The sequence below is a fragment of the Neolamprologus multifasciatus genome, chromosome 5 (genome assembly GCF_963576455.1).
Source record: "Neolamprologus multifasciatus chromosome 5, fNeoMul1.2, whole genome shotgun sequence".
Lineage (NCBI taxonomy): Eukaryota > Metazoa > Chordata > Actinopteri > Cichliformes > Cichlidae > Neolamprologus > Neolamprologus multifasciatus.
In genome coordinates this window covers 27,010,663-27,027,058 of record NC_140443.1, presented here as the reverse complement: position 1 = coordinate 27,027,058, position 16,396 = coordinate 27,010,663, and the positions used below count along the sequence as shown (strand labels likewise).

At 40.8% G+C, this 16,396-nt stretch overlaps 2 protein-coding genes across 2 annotated transcripts; one reads left to right on the top strand and one right to left on the bottom strand.

The window, feature by feature from the left end:
• Positions 1–6,953: 6,953 nt before the first annotated feature.
• On the top strand, positions 6,954–12,059 carry aqp7 (aquaporin 7). Its single transcript, XM_085160618.1, has 7 exons — positions 6,954–7,050; positions 7,188–7,387; positions 10,368–10,494; positions 10,581–10,718; positions 11,097–11,215; positions 11,363–11,580; positions 11,717–12,059. Exons 2-7 carry the CDS (start codon positions 7,250–7,252, stop codon positions 11,901–11,903), a joined length of 927 nt encoding a protein of 308 aa, XP_085016744.1. The 5' UTR covers positions 6,954–7,050; positions 7,188–7,249; the 3' UTR covers positions 11,904–12,059.
• Positions 9,449–16,393, bottom strand: tpgs2 (tubulin polyglutamylase complex subunit 2). Its single transcript, XM_085160619.1, has 7 exons — positions 16,206–16,393; positions 16,020–16,099; positions 15,837–15,924; positions 15,549–15,689; positions 15,265–15,378; positions 14,987–15,150; positions 9,449–14,593 (listed from the first exon to the last, which is right to left on the bottom strand). The coding sequence occupies exons 1-7, from the start codon at positions 16,270–16,272 to the stop codon at positions 14,375–14,377; spliced, it is 873 nt and encodes a 290-aa protein (XP_085016745.1). The 5' UTR covers positions 16,273–16,393; the 3' UTR covers positions 9,449–14,374.
• Between the last annotated feature and the right edge of the window lie 3 nt (positions 16,394–16,396).

Here is a 16,396-nt window from a genome sequence, read left to right as displayed (position 1 = left end):
TGCAGTTTGATTACCATGGCAGATCAAATGTTTCACTGCCCAAACTGCTGATTTTAGCTAATTCAATGTCATGTAATTTTGTTACAAAAGTGCAACATTTAATGGAATCTGGTGTAATGAAGTTTACTTGATTGTTAATAGCAAGTACATTTTTCCTAAGAATTAATTATTTGAATAAATAAACCTTTGATTAGATATGTTTCAGTTTCATTTGAATCAAAATTAATAGTTCATGTTAAGAAGTGAATAATATTTTAATTTTAATCTTTAGCGTGAGGGAGCTTCAGAGGTAAACACTATTTTCATAGGATTAAAATTTGTAAAAATTCTTAGTTTAGTGCTGGATAACAGATGAAACTATCCAAACATTCATCCATCCATTCGCTTCCGCTTATCCTTTTCAGGGTCGCGGGGGATGCTGGAGCCTATATCAGCTGTCATAGGGCGAGAGGCGGGGTACACCCTTGACAGGTCGCCAGTCTGTCGCAGGGCTAACACCAATGTTGGGGAGTAACGGAATACATGTACCCCCGTTACGTATTTAAAATACAAAATATGAGTAACTGTATTCCGTTACAGTTACCGTTTAAAAAGGTGGTATTTAGAATACAGTTACTTTTTTGAAATAAATGGATTACACGGCGGTACTTTCCTGTTTCATATTGTGGCGGGTCAGGCCTGTTTGGGTTTTGTTTGACAGCTACGTTCTGTTGTTCCAGGCGGCAGCGTTACGGTTGCCATGGTTACAGGGTGTTGTTGTTGTTGTTGTTGTGCTAAGCTAATAGGCAGAATGCTACCGGTATAGCTCTAAAGAATGTAGCATCATAGGCAGTGTAGTCCGTGCTGCAGGGAGAATGGACTGCCATACACGTTATGTGTCTGTGAGTGAGGGAGGGAGAAAAAGGACAAGTACGAGCTGTCATCGAGCAAAAACGGGAGCTGGAAGCATGTAAATATAATAATAACCACTGCAGCCAAGAAGAGAGCCTGACGAGCCCAGTTGTAAGTAAGCTATTAAGACTCGACTGTACACCGTGTTCGTTTTTTCCTCCAAAAACAACAAGTTCCGTTGGAGCAGTCTTTCAACGTCTCTCTCCGTCTCTCGCTAGCAAAGTTGACCCAGACAACAAAGTAAAGCTAGTTTTCGGCTACGAGCCCAACACAGAACCCACCGTATTAGCCAGAGGTCCCTTTACTACGGTTCAGAGCTGCGGACCGTCAGTAACAGTAATAAATCACAGCAATAGTACATTCATAGTTGTAAACAGCATATATTAAGTAATCCAAAGTATTCAGAATACGTTACTCTCATTGAGTAACGTAACGGAATACGTTACAGAATACATTTTGGGGCATGTATTCTGTATTCTGTAATGGAATACATTTTAAAAGTAACCTTCCCAACACTGGCTAACACACAGAGACAGACAACCATTTGTGCTCACATTCACTCGCGTATTCACACCTTTGGGCAATTTGGATTAATCAATTAACCTATCCCCACAAGCTGCATGTCTTTGGACGGTGGGAGGAATAAAGAATCCCACCGACACCAGACATACTGGACATACAGTCCAGTATGTCTGGTGGGGTTTGTCCAGGGGTGCTTTTTTGCCTCTTTTTGTCTAACCTATGGGTTTTATTAGGGCCTGAGCACCGAGAGTGCGAAGGCCCTATTGCAGGGGTGTCGAACTCCAGGCCTCGAGGGCCGGTGTCCTGCAGGTTTTAGATATAACCGTGGGTCAACACACCTGAATGAAATAATTAGTTCATTACCAGGCTTCTGGAGAACTTCAAGACATGTTGAGGAGGTCATTTAGCCATTTAAATCAGCTGTGTTGGATCAAGGACACATCTAAAACCTGCAGGATACCGGCCCTCGAGGCCTGGAGTTCGACACCTGTGCCCTATTGTATCTGCTCCGTTTCTTCTTCTTCTTATTCAGGTAAAACAAGTGCCTTTTTGAGGGCTTTAACATGCTCAGAAACTCATGAAATTTTGCACACATGTCAGGTCTGGTGAAAAATTTCGTATTTTAAAGGTTTTACATATGAGCATTGGAAAATGGCTCTGGAGCGCCACATATGCGTTGTGAAATGCAACCCTAGGAACACATAGTTTGAGCTACATGAATGAAATTTGGCCCACACGTGTATCATGCTGAGACAAACAAAAAAGTCATTGGGACCATTGATGCACACCCAACAGGAAGTCCGCCATTTTGGATTGAAGGTGACATTTTGTATCTGATTTTGCCATTTCCAGGCCTTGTACTTTTGTGAACTCCTCCTTGCAATTTGATCGTATATGCTTCATATTTGGTCAGTGTCAACGACACACCTGGGCCATATTAAATTGCAGAGCTTTTGAGTTTTCAGACAAGGGTGTGGCCGTGGCGTCATGGCAAATTTTGATCATTCGCCATGAAAATCTTATTTGCTCTCATTTCCATATAAATTGTCCCATTGTCGGGATGAGAAAATTATTTTACTGTTACTATTCATAATCATTATTATTACTGTTGCATCACTTATGATTTATTATCACTTATGAGTTATCATCATTTGATTAGAGCATTTATTGAAACTGTTGATGTTACATTAAAGTTTGTATTTCAGGTGTTAGCTGAGTTACATAATAATCTTTCATTGCAGGTGCAGCTGTAATCATGTTATACACATATTGCATTTTTGTGCTAATTGCAGAGTTGAAGCTCAGTTGATAATGGTCGGAAGCTTCGGTCAGCGTGAGTTTGATCGATCAATTGGAATACCTACTGGGCTAATGAAAGACTGCATACATGCTTACAATTCACCACATATTATGTAGAAATAGAATAAAGGCCTGTGTGCCCTCATGTTGCATTGAAGTCTGCCTGGTAACACATGACTCAAACTGAGTCAGGCAGTATGCTTCTGAAATGTCTTTGTTTGTTGAGTAAGGTCATGCACTGAGGTCAGGACACACACAGGGTGCCTGCGCATACATGTGTACTATGTTTTGCTCGCAACTGCAAGGTGTACCTGCATACGTGACAGTTTGGTTCCACAGATAAGGGAAATAACAGGACGCATCTGGCGATAGTGAAGGAACAAAGGAAGGAAATGCTCTTTTTTAGAATAGGTCCTAGGATCTCTGGAAACTTACTGGAACTTATGCTTGTTGATTATCTGCTTGTGACGCACTATTTTCGTATATATATGACACCCCATGTATTGTTCGAGGACAGTGTTGGGAAGGTTACTTTTAAAATGTATTCCATTACAGAATACAGAATACATGCCCCAAAATGTATTCTGTAACGTATTCCGTTACATTACTCAATGAGAGTAACGTATTCTGAATACTTTGGATTACTTAATATATTATCATGCTGTTTACAACTACGTGAATGTACTATTGCTGTGATTTATTACTGTTACTGAAGGTCCGCGGCTCCGAACCGTAGTAAAGGGACCTCTGGCTAATACGGTGGGTTCTGTGTCGGGCTCGTAGCCGAAAAATAGCTTTACTTTGTTGTCTGGGTCAACTTTGCCAGCAAGAGAGAGGCGTTGAACGGCTGCTCCAACAGAACTTGTTTTTGGAGGAAAACACGAACACGGTGTACAGTCGAGTCTTAATAGCTTACTTACAACTGGCCTCGTCTGGCACTCTTCTTGGCTGCAGTGGTTATTATTATATTTACATGCTTCCAGCTCCCGTTTTAGCTCGATGACAGCTCGTACTTTTCCTTTTTCTCCCTCCCTCGCTCACAGACAAATAACGGGTATGGTCCATTCTCCCTGCAGCACGGACTACACTGCCTATGATGCTACATTCTTTAGAGCTATACCTGTAGCATTCTGCCTATTAGCTTAGCACAACAACAACAACAGGCGCTCTCTCACCCAGGAAACACGCAGAGAGAGAACGTCACCCTGTAACCATGGCAACCGTAACGCTGCCGCCTGGAACAACAGAACGTAGCTGTCAAACAAAACCCAAACAGGCCTGACCCGCCACAATATGAAACAGGGACGTACCGCCGTGTAATCCATTTATTTCAACAAAGTAACTGTATTCTAAATACCACCTTTTTAAACGGTAACTGTAACGGAATACAGTTACTCATATTTTGTATTTTAAATACGTAACGGCGGTACATGTATTCCGTTACTCCCCAACACTGTTCGAGGAAGATCGATGCTGTGTGAGTTCGTGCTCGGCTTCCCATATGTGTATATCATATGTGTTTTAATAAAATCATTGTTTGACCCACTATGGACCTCCAGTCGTATGTCTCCACCTCAAATTACGAATCAGGACACCATCTGGACCAAACAACCGACATATGATAAGACTCTGTCCCTGAACAGCCACATGCAGGCCTGATGGGTGTGGCCCTGCAGGAGGACTGGCCACACCTGAAGTTCCTGCCACACACCTGTTGGTGGTCAGGGCTCGTCGGGGGAGCTACTTAGGAGAGTGTTGGAGCTCCCACCAGCGCCGGATCATTGAGTTGTCTACCCAAGTTAGTGTGTGTCAGTGTACGACGGTGCAGTTCGTGTATGCCTGCCGGGGTTGGTGTTGATGGCTGTTTTTGTGGTTTTTCCCCCTGGTGGAAGAGTGGACCAGAACGGCAGCACGCACAGGGTGTGCGAGAACACAACAGCGGGGAGCACGAGCACAGGCGTCGGAGGGGAGCACAGACACGGGATTCATGGGAGCAACGGGGAGTTATTGTGTTTACAGCCTTCACTGTAAATAAAGTGCACTGTTTGCATCGCAGAACCATGCGTTTTGGGTCCTCATTCCCCCATATCCCCACGATCTGCCAGCCAGACCGTTGCATTATGGATAAAAGATCACAAAGTGCTTCACACAGAGATAACGAATTATAAAACAAAAACAGACAAAAGTTAACGCAATGCAATTCTAAAAAGATGTGTTTTTAGTTGTTTTTTAAAAGAGACTACTGAGTCCACAGATCTTATGCTCAGCGGGAGAGAGTTGCACCGTCTGGGAGCCACAGTGGCAACAGCTCTGTCTCCCTTAGGTCTCAGCCTTGTATGCTAAATAACAAATGGGTCACATGTGAGTACTTAGATGTTTTGGTCAGAAGCCTAGCTGCAGCATTTTGAACAATCTGTCTCAGTTCTGGGTCATTCTGATCCAGCATTTTCTGTTTCTTATGTCTTTGGTATTCTTCTGTATTATAATTAATGTTCTGATTCTTTAGCTATCCTGTGTTGATCATTATTATTCTATGTTCCAGCTTATTCCGGTTTAGGGTTTAGTTCTTAGGTTTAGTTCTTATGCCCTCATGTTTAGTTTAGGTTTAGTTCTTAGTCTTTTCTGCCCGTGTGTTCCCTCTGTGTAAGTCCGCGTTTCTTAGTCTGCGTCTTTCTGAATTGTTTCCTGTTTTATTTTGAAGGGTTATGTCTTATGTCTGTGTGTCTAGCTTCGCTCCCCCTGTCTCGTTAGCCCTAATCCCTCCCAGCTGTGTCTCCCTCCTGTTTTCCACTCTCTAATTACTCCCCTGTGTTTGCCTTTGCTCTCTGCTAATCGTAGCCTCAGATTGTGCCTGTGTGTTTCTGTTTTCAGCGGTCTGTTTTCAGTTCATGTTTTGTTTATCGCCAGCAATAAAGCTATGGTTTTCAGCTGCAATTTGAGTACTGCTTTCGGATCACCTCCGCCTGCCCGCACACAGAGCTCTGACACAATCTGCAGACAACCCATGCCCCCCCTTTAGACTCACCCCTGTTTGTTGCAAGTGTCACGGGCTACAGTGATAGAAAGTGGGCTAATTTAAACATGGTATCAGACTAAATTAACAGTTCATCTGCATATTATCAGTATTTCTTTTTACAAACCAGGGCCTGCCTGGGCTTATTGTTGTCAAAATCTGTATTCACATACATGCTCCTAGATACATGTTTATCGCAGGTCTATTTTATTCCCAAATGTGGGTGAAACGTTTATATAGAATTTAAACGAAGCGTCGAAAAATTTGCCTCGAGGACTTTTTTTTAAATTTTTTATCATCGAGTTATTCGAATTATGCAATGAATCCTTGCAGCCCTAAACTATAAACATCATTAGTCAGGCTGAGTGCACATTTAAGCATACTAAGATTGAATAAACGTAGCATTGTTTTCAAAGATCAAAGACATTACAATTAACTTTTCAGGGAACATGAACATAAAATTTCATGGCAATCCACACTGTCACGCCATTTACTACAGACTCAGGTTTGGTTAGGTTGTTTATGACTGTGTGAGCAAGCTGTGCGCTGAATTGCCCTTTTTTGTGCGATCAATAAAATAAACAAATCTGAAACAGCTGAAATCAATAAATACCACATTTATACTGAAGTAATGAGTATTGGTGAAAATCAGATTTTGCAGCTTTGTGTGTATTGATCAACTTTTATCACCTACAAACTTCCAAAGTTGTAGCCATCGTAATCTACTTTTCAGTTTTTGTTGTTGTGTTTCTTTTGCTTATTTAGGGTAGAAAAAGCATGTGTGGACTTTGTAATGCTACTGTGAAGTCCAGATAGTGTGTTACTGTAGCAGCCTTGCTTCAATCAATAGTTTATGCTGTTTTGAACCCACTTCAGTAATGCAAGGTGCAAAGTGTAAGTGTAGATGTTAAGTGCATTTCACATAATCAGAAGTATACAGAACATGCACAAAACAACATGGAACAATTAAACAAAGTCTACATAATAATTTCAAGGTAGCTTTTTGTTGCTGTAAAAGCCATAAATAATAATATAAAAAATAAAGAAATTAAAAAACATCTTATTCAGCCTTTTAGTAAGTTAACTTGTAATGAGTTTCAGTTCTGAATAAAGTACTCCACAGATGTATTTAAAGTGTTTTTATTATGACAAATCTGACAGATAATCAAGCACAGCAGGGTGTGTGTCACTGTATCTTTGGCCATTTCCAGGGGGAGGGGAGAGAAGAAGGGGGTGGAGGTGGGTGAGAGTGTGTTGAAGCCTTTAAATTGTGGACAACTTCCAATGGATGTGAGTGACAAAGAGAGACTGAGAAACACAATTAGGTAAGTGAGTGGAAAAAGGGTAACTTTTGAGGTCAGGAGACAAAAAGTTGGTCTTGTTTGCAAAGTACTGTGTGCCAGACACTTCATAAATTTTTCAACCAAGGCTGAATGTGTAGTTTTTTTTCTCATTTAAAAAGGGAAAAAAAGTCCTGAGGTAGGAAGGAGAGAAGAAGAGGAAGAAAAAGTAGAAGAAGAAGAAATGAAGGACTTGGCGCAGTCAGTAAAACCCGGGGTGTTTCAGCAGAGGGGAGGTAAAGTAACTCGATCCAAAGTTTGGCTAAAGAATGAACTCATTCGTGTGGGACTTGCTGAATCACTTAGCACATATGTCATGATGGTAAGAATACAGTATTATCACAAGATTTCTGAAGTGTCATATGCTTTCAAATAATAATATGTAATATTTCATTAAAAACTGTAAAAGCACCTCTCAAATCCATGATTCCGCTGACATTTTGACTTTTAATTTATCGGGTCTTCTTTCTGTTTAGAACCTAATTGCTTATCTGTAGCACCCATATGCTATTAATCATTAATGTCGTGCTCTTTATCCTGATAAGTTGCAACATTCTCTCAAATACACACACATAAGCACTATTAACAGTCACATTGTCAGTTTCAGTGAATGAACCTGAGAATGTAGTATTATTATAGAGTAATAGTCAGGCAGCGAGCCAGCTGAAGAGGTTTCCAGAAGTCACACGTCAGCTGTCAGCTGTCAGCTGTTACAATAAACCTTTTACTTAGAAGCCTGGAAGAAAAACACATGCAGTGATAACATGATGAACATGGGAAGCGTAAATGCCTGAATGTGAGCACAAAAGAATTGCACTTACTGTGTTTGTAATTAGGAATCCTGACATAAACAAAATACTCGTGACTTCGTTGGAGGAACCACACTTTTCCTGTTTCCTGAGAGAACGGCTACAGTTTTTCAGTGTCAGCATTTTTTTTACCCTGATAACACAGCCGCTTGCACTGAGTTAAAAGCAAGATAATTCAGTAGTGTGGTGTCTTTTACATTTGTGCAGTACCATAATTAAAATGAAAATTAATTGTGCAACTCAGCCTTTTAACTTTTAAGTAAGAAAGAAAATGTTACTTACACAGTATGTTTAAAACTAAGGTACTTCTAGAAATAATTAAAACAAACAAACAAAAAAAAAACCTCCCAAAAAACTTAACTGGCTTTTTGCTACTTACCTCCACCAGAGAGGTTATTCTTTTGGTAGCATTTGCGTGCGTGTCAATCTGTCTGTAAGCAAGACAGCTCAATTCTGATAACACTTTCTAGGCGTGTAGATAAGATCATGTTAATATGGCATTAAAATCTGGCTTACATTCACTAAAGCCTTCTAGGAGAATTAAATTATTCATCGGTTGAAAAGTTACAAAAAAACCTTATAACTTAGAAACTATGACGCTTACAAGTGTGATGTGTATTGTGAACATATAGTACCGTAGTACCGTATACAGTTTTAAAACATGTGAGAACAAAAATGAGTGTGAACAAAGAAAATAAACTGAATTATACTATTCTCTTAAAAGTAAATTCTGCCCAGAGAGTGAGCTGCGTTGTAGAGGTTTAAACTCTCAGAGTGCTTCTTGTTTACATCCAGTGCATCCAGAAAGTATTCACAGCGCTTCCACATTTTTGTCATGTTACAGTGATATTCCAAAATGGATTCAATTCATTTTTCACCTAAAAAATTCAAAACACAATACTCCATAATGACAAAGGTAAATAAAAAACAAACTTGAAATGTTTAAAAATAGATATAAAAATAAAAAAAAGCAAAACTATAACATGTACATTAGTATTCACCACATTTGTCGTGACACTCAAAATTGAGTGTCCACTGAGCCTCTGATGTTCCACTGGTGTTTCGACAACTTCCACCTGTGGTAAAGTCAGCCAACTGGACATGATTTGGAGAGGCACACACCAGTTTGTATGATGTCCCACAGTTGACAGTGCATGTCAGAGCAAAAACCAAGCCATGATGTCCAAGAAATTGTCTGGAGACCTCCGAGACAGGACAGTTTCAAGGCACAGAGCCTCAATTATCTGGCTCCAGGTTATTCCATTTTGGAATAGCCATAGTTAGGAAGCTAATGAAGAACCCAATGGTCACTCTGACAGAGCTCCAGTGTTGCTCTGTAGAGAGAGGAAAACCTTCCAGAAGTACAACCATTTCTGTAGCACTTCACCAATCAGGCCAGTGTGGTAGTAACCAGACAGAAGCTACTTCTCAGTAAAAGTCAAATGACAGCCCACCTGGGATATGCCAAAAAGCACCTAAAGGACCCTCATACCATGAGAAACCAAATCCTCTGGTCTGATGAAGTAAAATTTGAACTCAGTAGTAAAATGGTGGCAGCATCATGCTGTGGGATGTTTTTCAGCAGCAGGAACTTGAATGAATGAATGTGCAATATACAGAGACATCCTGCATGATAATGTGCTCCCAAGAGCTCTGGATTTTGGATTGGGCGAAGCAGCTCTCTTCCAACAAGACAACGACCCTAAGCACAAAGCCAAGATGACAAAGGAGCGGCTTTGGCACAGCTCTGCAAATGTCCTTAAGCAGCCCAGCCAGAGGGAAGGAACCTGTCCGAAAATTACTGTAGAGCCTCTCAAGCTCCACCAAGTTGAATATGGAGTGCTGGTTCACCAAAAACAAAAGGCTTGAGGCTGTAATTGCAGCCAAAGGTGCTTCAACAAAATATTTTGCAAAGGCTGTGAATACTTTCTGGATGCACACTATATATTTGTTGAGTGGCTTTCCCTACATCATATCAAGATGGTGCACAGAATTTTTAAAAAATGTTTTGTTAGACAATTCCATTGCTGGAGAGGGAAAAGCTGTACAGGAAATTATGTTTATGTTGCTTCAAGACTGTAACTGTGGTCCAACTCCTCGCATCCTGGCAGCATTCAGTGTAGTGGTGGCTGATACATTGATGAGCTGATATCTTGTCATATGTCAACAAGACAAGGATCTCAGGATGAGTTTGTTTTTATAGCCAAATATTTACAGTAAATTGAGATATTTTACAGATGTTTTACAATCATTACTATTAGATTTAAAGTGGCAGAATAATAGCAACCAAACAGCTGACAGTGTTATACTATAAGATTTTTTACAGTGAGAAACTGCTGTTGTAGATTACAAAAGAATCTGGCTGCCAGCACTTAATCACAGTTTGCCTCAAACATTTCTTACGTTGTGAAATAAGCTTCCTGGAAAGTATTTCTTGTAATCTATTTCTATGTTTGACTGCATAAATGATATATGGGTTCTCTTTGTCTCCAGTCATTGGGTTTGGGGTCTGTGGCCCAGGTAGTGACCGGTCAGGGAGCTTTTGGACAGTACCTCAGCATCAACCTGGGTTTTGGACTGGCTGTTGCCATGGGGTCTCATGTTGGAGGGAAGATCTCGGGTATGAAAGATGACGACATCAAAACCTATGAAATGCTTTCCAATTGTTGTTCAGCAGTCATATTTTGCTCTTTTGATCTGTTTCAGGGGCTCATATGAATGGAGCTGTATCATTCACAATGTGTGTGTTTCGCCGCCTCCCATGGAAGATGCTACCTCTTTATATTTCGGCACAGCTATTGGGATCATTTCTTGCAGCAGGGACAATTTATGCTGTCTACTATGGTGAGGAAACGCAACAGTATGTGTTAAAAAAATAGGTATCTAGGTCACTTTAAGGTTCAAGAACAAAGAAGCAAAGTCTCAGGAAATCGGCCCATGCATGATTTAAATTTAAAGCTTATCTGATGTTTTTCTGCATCTACACATCTGGAACACATTATGAAGAGGCCCACTAGGCTGTATTGCACCATCATGTGTCTTAAGCGGCAAACCTCCTAGAACAAGTATTATAAAAACCACATGGAAAACAACTCATACAGATCTGGAGGTACTGTTACTGAAGTTATTGTGTTTTTTGTACCAAAAAAACACATCCCAGTATTGCTGCGATTTCTTGGAGTCACACAACTATCACGATTTATCTGTGTGATACGTTTGCAGAAGCCATTCATGACTACTGTAGAGGAAACCTGACTGTGACTGGTGAGAAGGCCACTGCTGGTATCTTTGCCACCTATCCTGCTCCATACCTCTCTCTGATAGCTGGATTTTTTGACCAGGTAGCACTGAAAGTCAACTAAAGCTTCATAGTTACAACTCTCCATCATCAGACATAATCAGCATGAATGATTTCCTTTACTGGATGGCTTTCTACACGGTTATCTTTCCGGACTGATGTTTTTGTTCTATGTGTGTGTCTGGGGAAGGTATTTGGCACAGCGATGCTACTACTGTGCCTTATGGCTCTATCCGACCAGAAGAACAAACCAGCGCCAGCAGGAAGTGAGCCTGCATTTGCGGGTTTCCTGGTGCTTCTCATTGGCATTTCTTTGGGTAGCAACAGTGGCTATGCCATCAACCCCACCAGAGACATCGCACCCAGGGTTTTCACTGCCATGGCAGGCTGGGGATCTGATGTGTTCAGGTACACAAAAAGGCCATATCATTTTCTTTTGCTCTTTCCACCTTAATCAAGGATTAGTCAAGAATAACCCCCCAACTACTTTTCATTATTAATTAACTATTTACTTTTTTGTGGTTTGCTGCCTTTATCTGTGTAGGGCTGGAAATGGATGGTGGTGGGTGCCTCTAGTTGCCCCCCCTATTGGAGGAGTCCTTGGAGCAGGGCTATACAAGGCTGTTGTGGAACTGCATCACCCACACCTCTCTGAAGCGGGTGGAGAGATGGTTGAAGAAGCTGTCCCTCTGGATAAAGAGATAAATTCCACTGAAAATATGTGTGTGTGACACCCTAGCTAAGTTGACAGCTATGTGAATAGCTCTATGAAGATGCAACATTCAATGAAGGTAAAGGGTTAAAAAGCCCAAAACTAACTTGTTAGATGGGAGACAGAAGATGATTAGCAAACAGGGAGTGAAATAAAGATTTGTTTAAATCAAAAATGCTCACTGTGTTTTACACAATTTCAACATCAACTTAAGCTGGGTGTGGTGAGTTAATTTTCCCAAGTGGCAACATGGGAAACCGAGACTGTTGTGGAGGGCTGGACCAATAAGATGAACTCAGTTCTGCTCAATATTAATTATTCCTTTATAAGCTGCTACTGGTAAGAGTAGATGTTACAATTAGACCCTAATTGTGGTCTCTTGGGAAAATTAATTGCCCATCCCTGAATTATTCTTCTAGAGTTAGTGTAAATGATAGACTACAATACATATAAGATATACACTATTAGACATTTTGACTCACTGTGCTCGTTACTATACGCTACAATAAAAAAGGTTTGAGACAAACATACGGTCACTTTAAAGATGAAAAATTGACAAAACCACACTCGCTCACTCATGTTGTTTTTATTACTGCAATAGCAGCTTATGTAACCTTAGAAGACATAAATATCATTCACTTTAACACTCAACAGGGGACTACTTCCACAACTGTGGAAAAACTTAAGGGTGTGCAAAGAGAAGCAAACAGCCCCCATACACTGGGATCATATATTTTTTTGAAAATCTAACACACAGTAGGAGATGACTCCTCACCGCTTGAAAGGACAGCGACAAAACCAAATACAGACATTTTTCTTTCTAGCATTCTTGTGCACAGCAGCCTACAGACAAAATGTACATACTAAAAAGTACTTGAACCAAAACTGTAGATGTGAGATTGGGTCTACTGAGCTTTATACTTGTGTTACAAGAGCCATTATCTAAAGCGCTTACCCAATTTAGAATCGGTAGGTGGGGTCTGTGGCAGGGGTATTGGCTGAATTAAACTTCTCTGGTGATTCTTTGTAGGGTCGACAGGGTTTACCTACGTATGCGGCTGATGTTGTTGCGGGTATTCAGGCTTGTGCGTGGTGTGTGTGATCATGTCCCGATCTATTAGATGCAGTGCCAGCCACAAAAACGTAGCCAGACATGCACAAGAGGAATCAGTGGTACTAAACGGACCATCTGGTGCGATGTATAGTTGCTTATGAAGGGAGGCGCACGTCAGGTTAGGGCAAGCACTACGTTGTTGGCTTTCATAGAGGTTTGTTGTTTTGACATACCTGTGGCGAAGACTTAACAAAGTAGAAATCATGAGAAACAAACACAAGATAACCATTCACAACCTACAGCCAGTTTAGAGTCACCAGATAATCTGATGTGAATGTCTGTGAAAGAAGCCAGAATATCTGGTGAGAACTCGCACAGGCACAGGAGAACATGCAAACTCTGTGGATTTGAACACAGAGACCTTCCTCGCAGTGAGGCTCACTGTGGCCCTGAACTGCTAAAATATACCTTTGGTATTAATTCACTCATGATGAATAATCTGTGTTAGAAACAGTGTTCATTTATGAAGTTTACATTACAGAGCAGTATTCACGAGGCACTGCAGTAGTACAATGGCCAGTTAGTAGTCCTTTTACAATGTAACAGGTCACGTTTTAGGTTTGTCTTCACACTTATGTGGTTTAATGTTTCATAATGAAGCTCTAAAAGCATCTGTTGAGTCCTATACATTAGTTTTCAACCTGTCAATTACCTGTTCGTATTATCAATACATATAGGGTGTGAGCTACACAGCATTACATTAAGTCTTCTTGTTTCCTTAAGTTTACAGTTATTAATATAAAGAGATGTGTTATCTAGCCATTTCCGCACTTTACAGTATTACATGCTGCATGTAGAATTTACATAATGCATTCAGAAATCAAGCCCACTGAAAACAGCAGCACTTATAAACTCTGGTTCTGGTTACAGCAGTGGTACAGTTATATTGTACATCTGTCTGCTTTGATTTTATGATTTCTTTTAACCATAAGCTGTCAGTAGTGAACATTACATTAAATGAGTTTATAAGTACTGAATATACACTGATACAACTCTCTGTTAATTCAAAGACTAATTACTCTGGCAACACTTGGCATCAAAAGGTGGATAAAATTCAGGATTGTGTCTTTCTACATGTGAGGGGGATTCATTTTTAACCATCTAAGCCAAGTGTGATGGAAATTGCCATCGTGTCCTCAAACATATAAAGTTTAGAAACATTTTTTGCCTTCAACACTTTTAGTACTATAACTGTATCACCTTTCCAATGTGTCTAGCCAGCAACAACCCTGGCTACATATCAACTCAGCCTTGGCAAACGTGTCAAACAGCACCAAGTCAAACTGAGTCGAGCTCCTGAGGGAACTGGAGACATTTGGTCATGCTGACAGTTAAGGTGTCTTTAGTAGAAATGTCTTCATCATACGGGTACCTTCTCACCGCTTTGCTCCACTTTGTCTTCCTGCATTGCTTTGGCCCTTGGCTGCGCCACCTGAGTTGCACTGTGTCAACTGCTTCTTCTTGGGGGCTGGGACCTTGGCTTTGCCTTTGAAAGCCTTGGAAGGATCCAGCTTGTTCAGATATAAATCCCCAGCAGGATCCGCCAAACTGAGCTCACAGTTGAAAGTCAGAGGCTGGTAGAGGGATGCCCACTGCTGCAGCAGCAACCAAGATATACATAATTTAACATAATCTATGTAACACATGGAAAAAAAACAAAAAAACAAACCCACACCAAATGTGTTTTGAAAATACTACTTAATTTACTAACTGAGCCAGCAATGCTATATCTGATTCTGTGGAATGTATGGCACCATACGCACATAATTATGCTCTCTGGAAGCAACTTAAAACTCAGTGCTGTGCTAACTTACTAAAATGTTACATTTGCCAGTATTGTAGTAGACTGTGAAAGAATCACCCTGAATAAAATGTATTCATACAACTGCAATGGCCTCACATGTTGTTAATAATATGAATAAATATTAAAAATACAATTTATGTCACAGCACATATTCTGAAAAAAACAGATTAGACACTTTGACTACCTTAGCCTGAGGGCTGGGGCCATATGGGGTGAAGTGATACTGCCACTCAGGCAGACCCAGATGGGTTATCATCAGTCGGTAGTAAGAGGTAAAGGTTGTGGTCAGAAAGTGCCAGCACAGAGAGCGGTCTAGAAACCATATTTCACTTCTCTGAGCAACCACACCTGAAAAAAAGCAAGGATATTAACTTAAGGAACTCAGATTTAAAAAAAATATTTTTAATGTATATATATATATATATATTATAACCTATAAGATACAATACACAAGCAGAGCACCTGGAGTGCAATTTTTGTAGACTAGGCACACTTTGCCATTCCCACCACAGGAATCCAGCTCGAAGATGCGGCTCCGGGAGTCGAAATGAGGTGCGACGGGCACACGCGCCGACCCTGACAGATAGCATTAATGAATCTTGAATAAATATTTACGGTCCAATCAAGAGCTCATTCATTAGCCTGCTTTCTGCACAACTGAGCACACGTACTGTAAACAAACATAATTGAAAGTGACGTGTTGTAATTGAGGATCCCACATGAGGATCCGGTAGGTGAATATTTACCACTTTCTGTGCCGCTCTCCTCCCAGTCTAGGTCAGCGAGTGATGGCGCATTGGGCAGAGAGAAGAGTGACACGGGCTGGAGCAGCGGGCACAGTCTGGCCACACTATTAATCATCATGCATCCTAAGGGAACACACTCACCTGAAAGACAGCACATCCACACAGTGAGGGCTGTGTGCCAAGAACATAAGAAAAGCTGCAGTGCTATTTTCATTTACAACATTACTTTAAAAACAGACTTTTTTTTTTCTCACTGTGAATGTAGACAGACCACATCAGGACACCTACTGTCTAGTTTAACGCTCCATGTTAGTGTAAAGCCATCAGTTGTCAGATAGAAGTCTCTCAGGTCTTCTGGTAATATACACGTGTTTTTCTGGCAAATAAACACAAAAGATGAATAACACATGACAAAAGTATACTGTACTGCCATATCAATATCTGACATCTACCATGCATCTTCCTTCCCACCTGCTCCCATGACAGCAAACTCCTCTTCTCTGCAGGCTCTCTTTCTGCGAAACGCACGTCCACCACCCCAGGCATGTTCTCTGTCCCAGCAAGGACAAGTTCATGACATTTATTACAATCTATTTTTTCATAGAATTCAATGCTTTGCTAGCTAACGCTCTCAATGCATATCACAATCATACACACCAAGTATCCGAGTGATACCGAGCGTCAGCCTATCGGCAATCTTGAAGCTCTCCTTTGTTTCTTCCATTTGGGTGATTGCGATCACAAATTTGTACAAAACCCAGAATGCATCCTTTGCAGATGTCTGTAGCGCATTCTTCCCCTTGCTCCAAATAGCTCATCTGCGGACGCAAGCGGAGGGAGAAGGGACG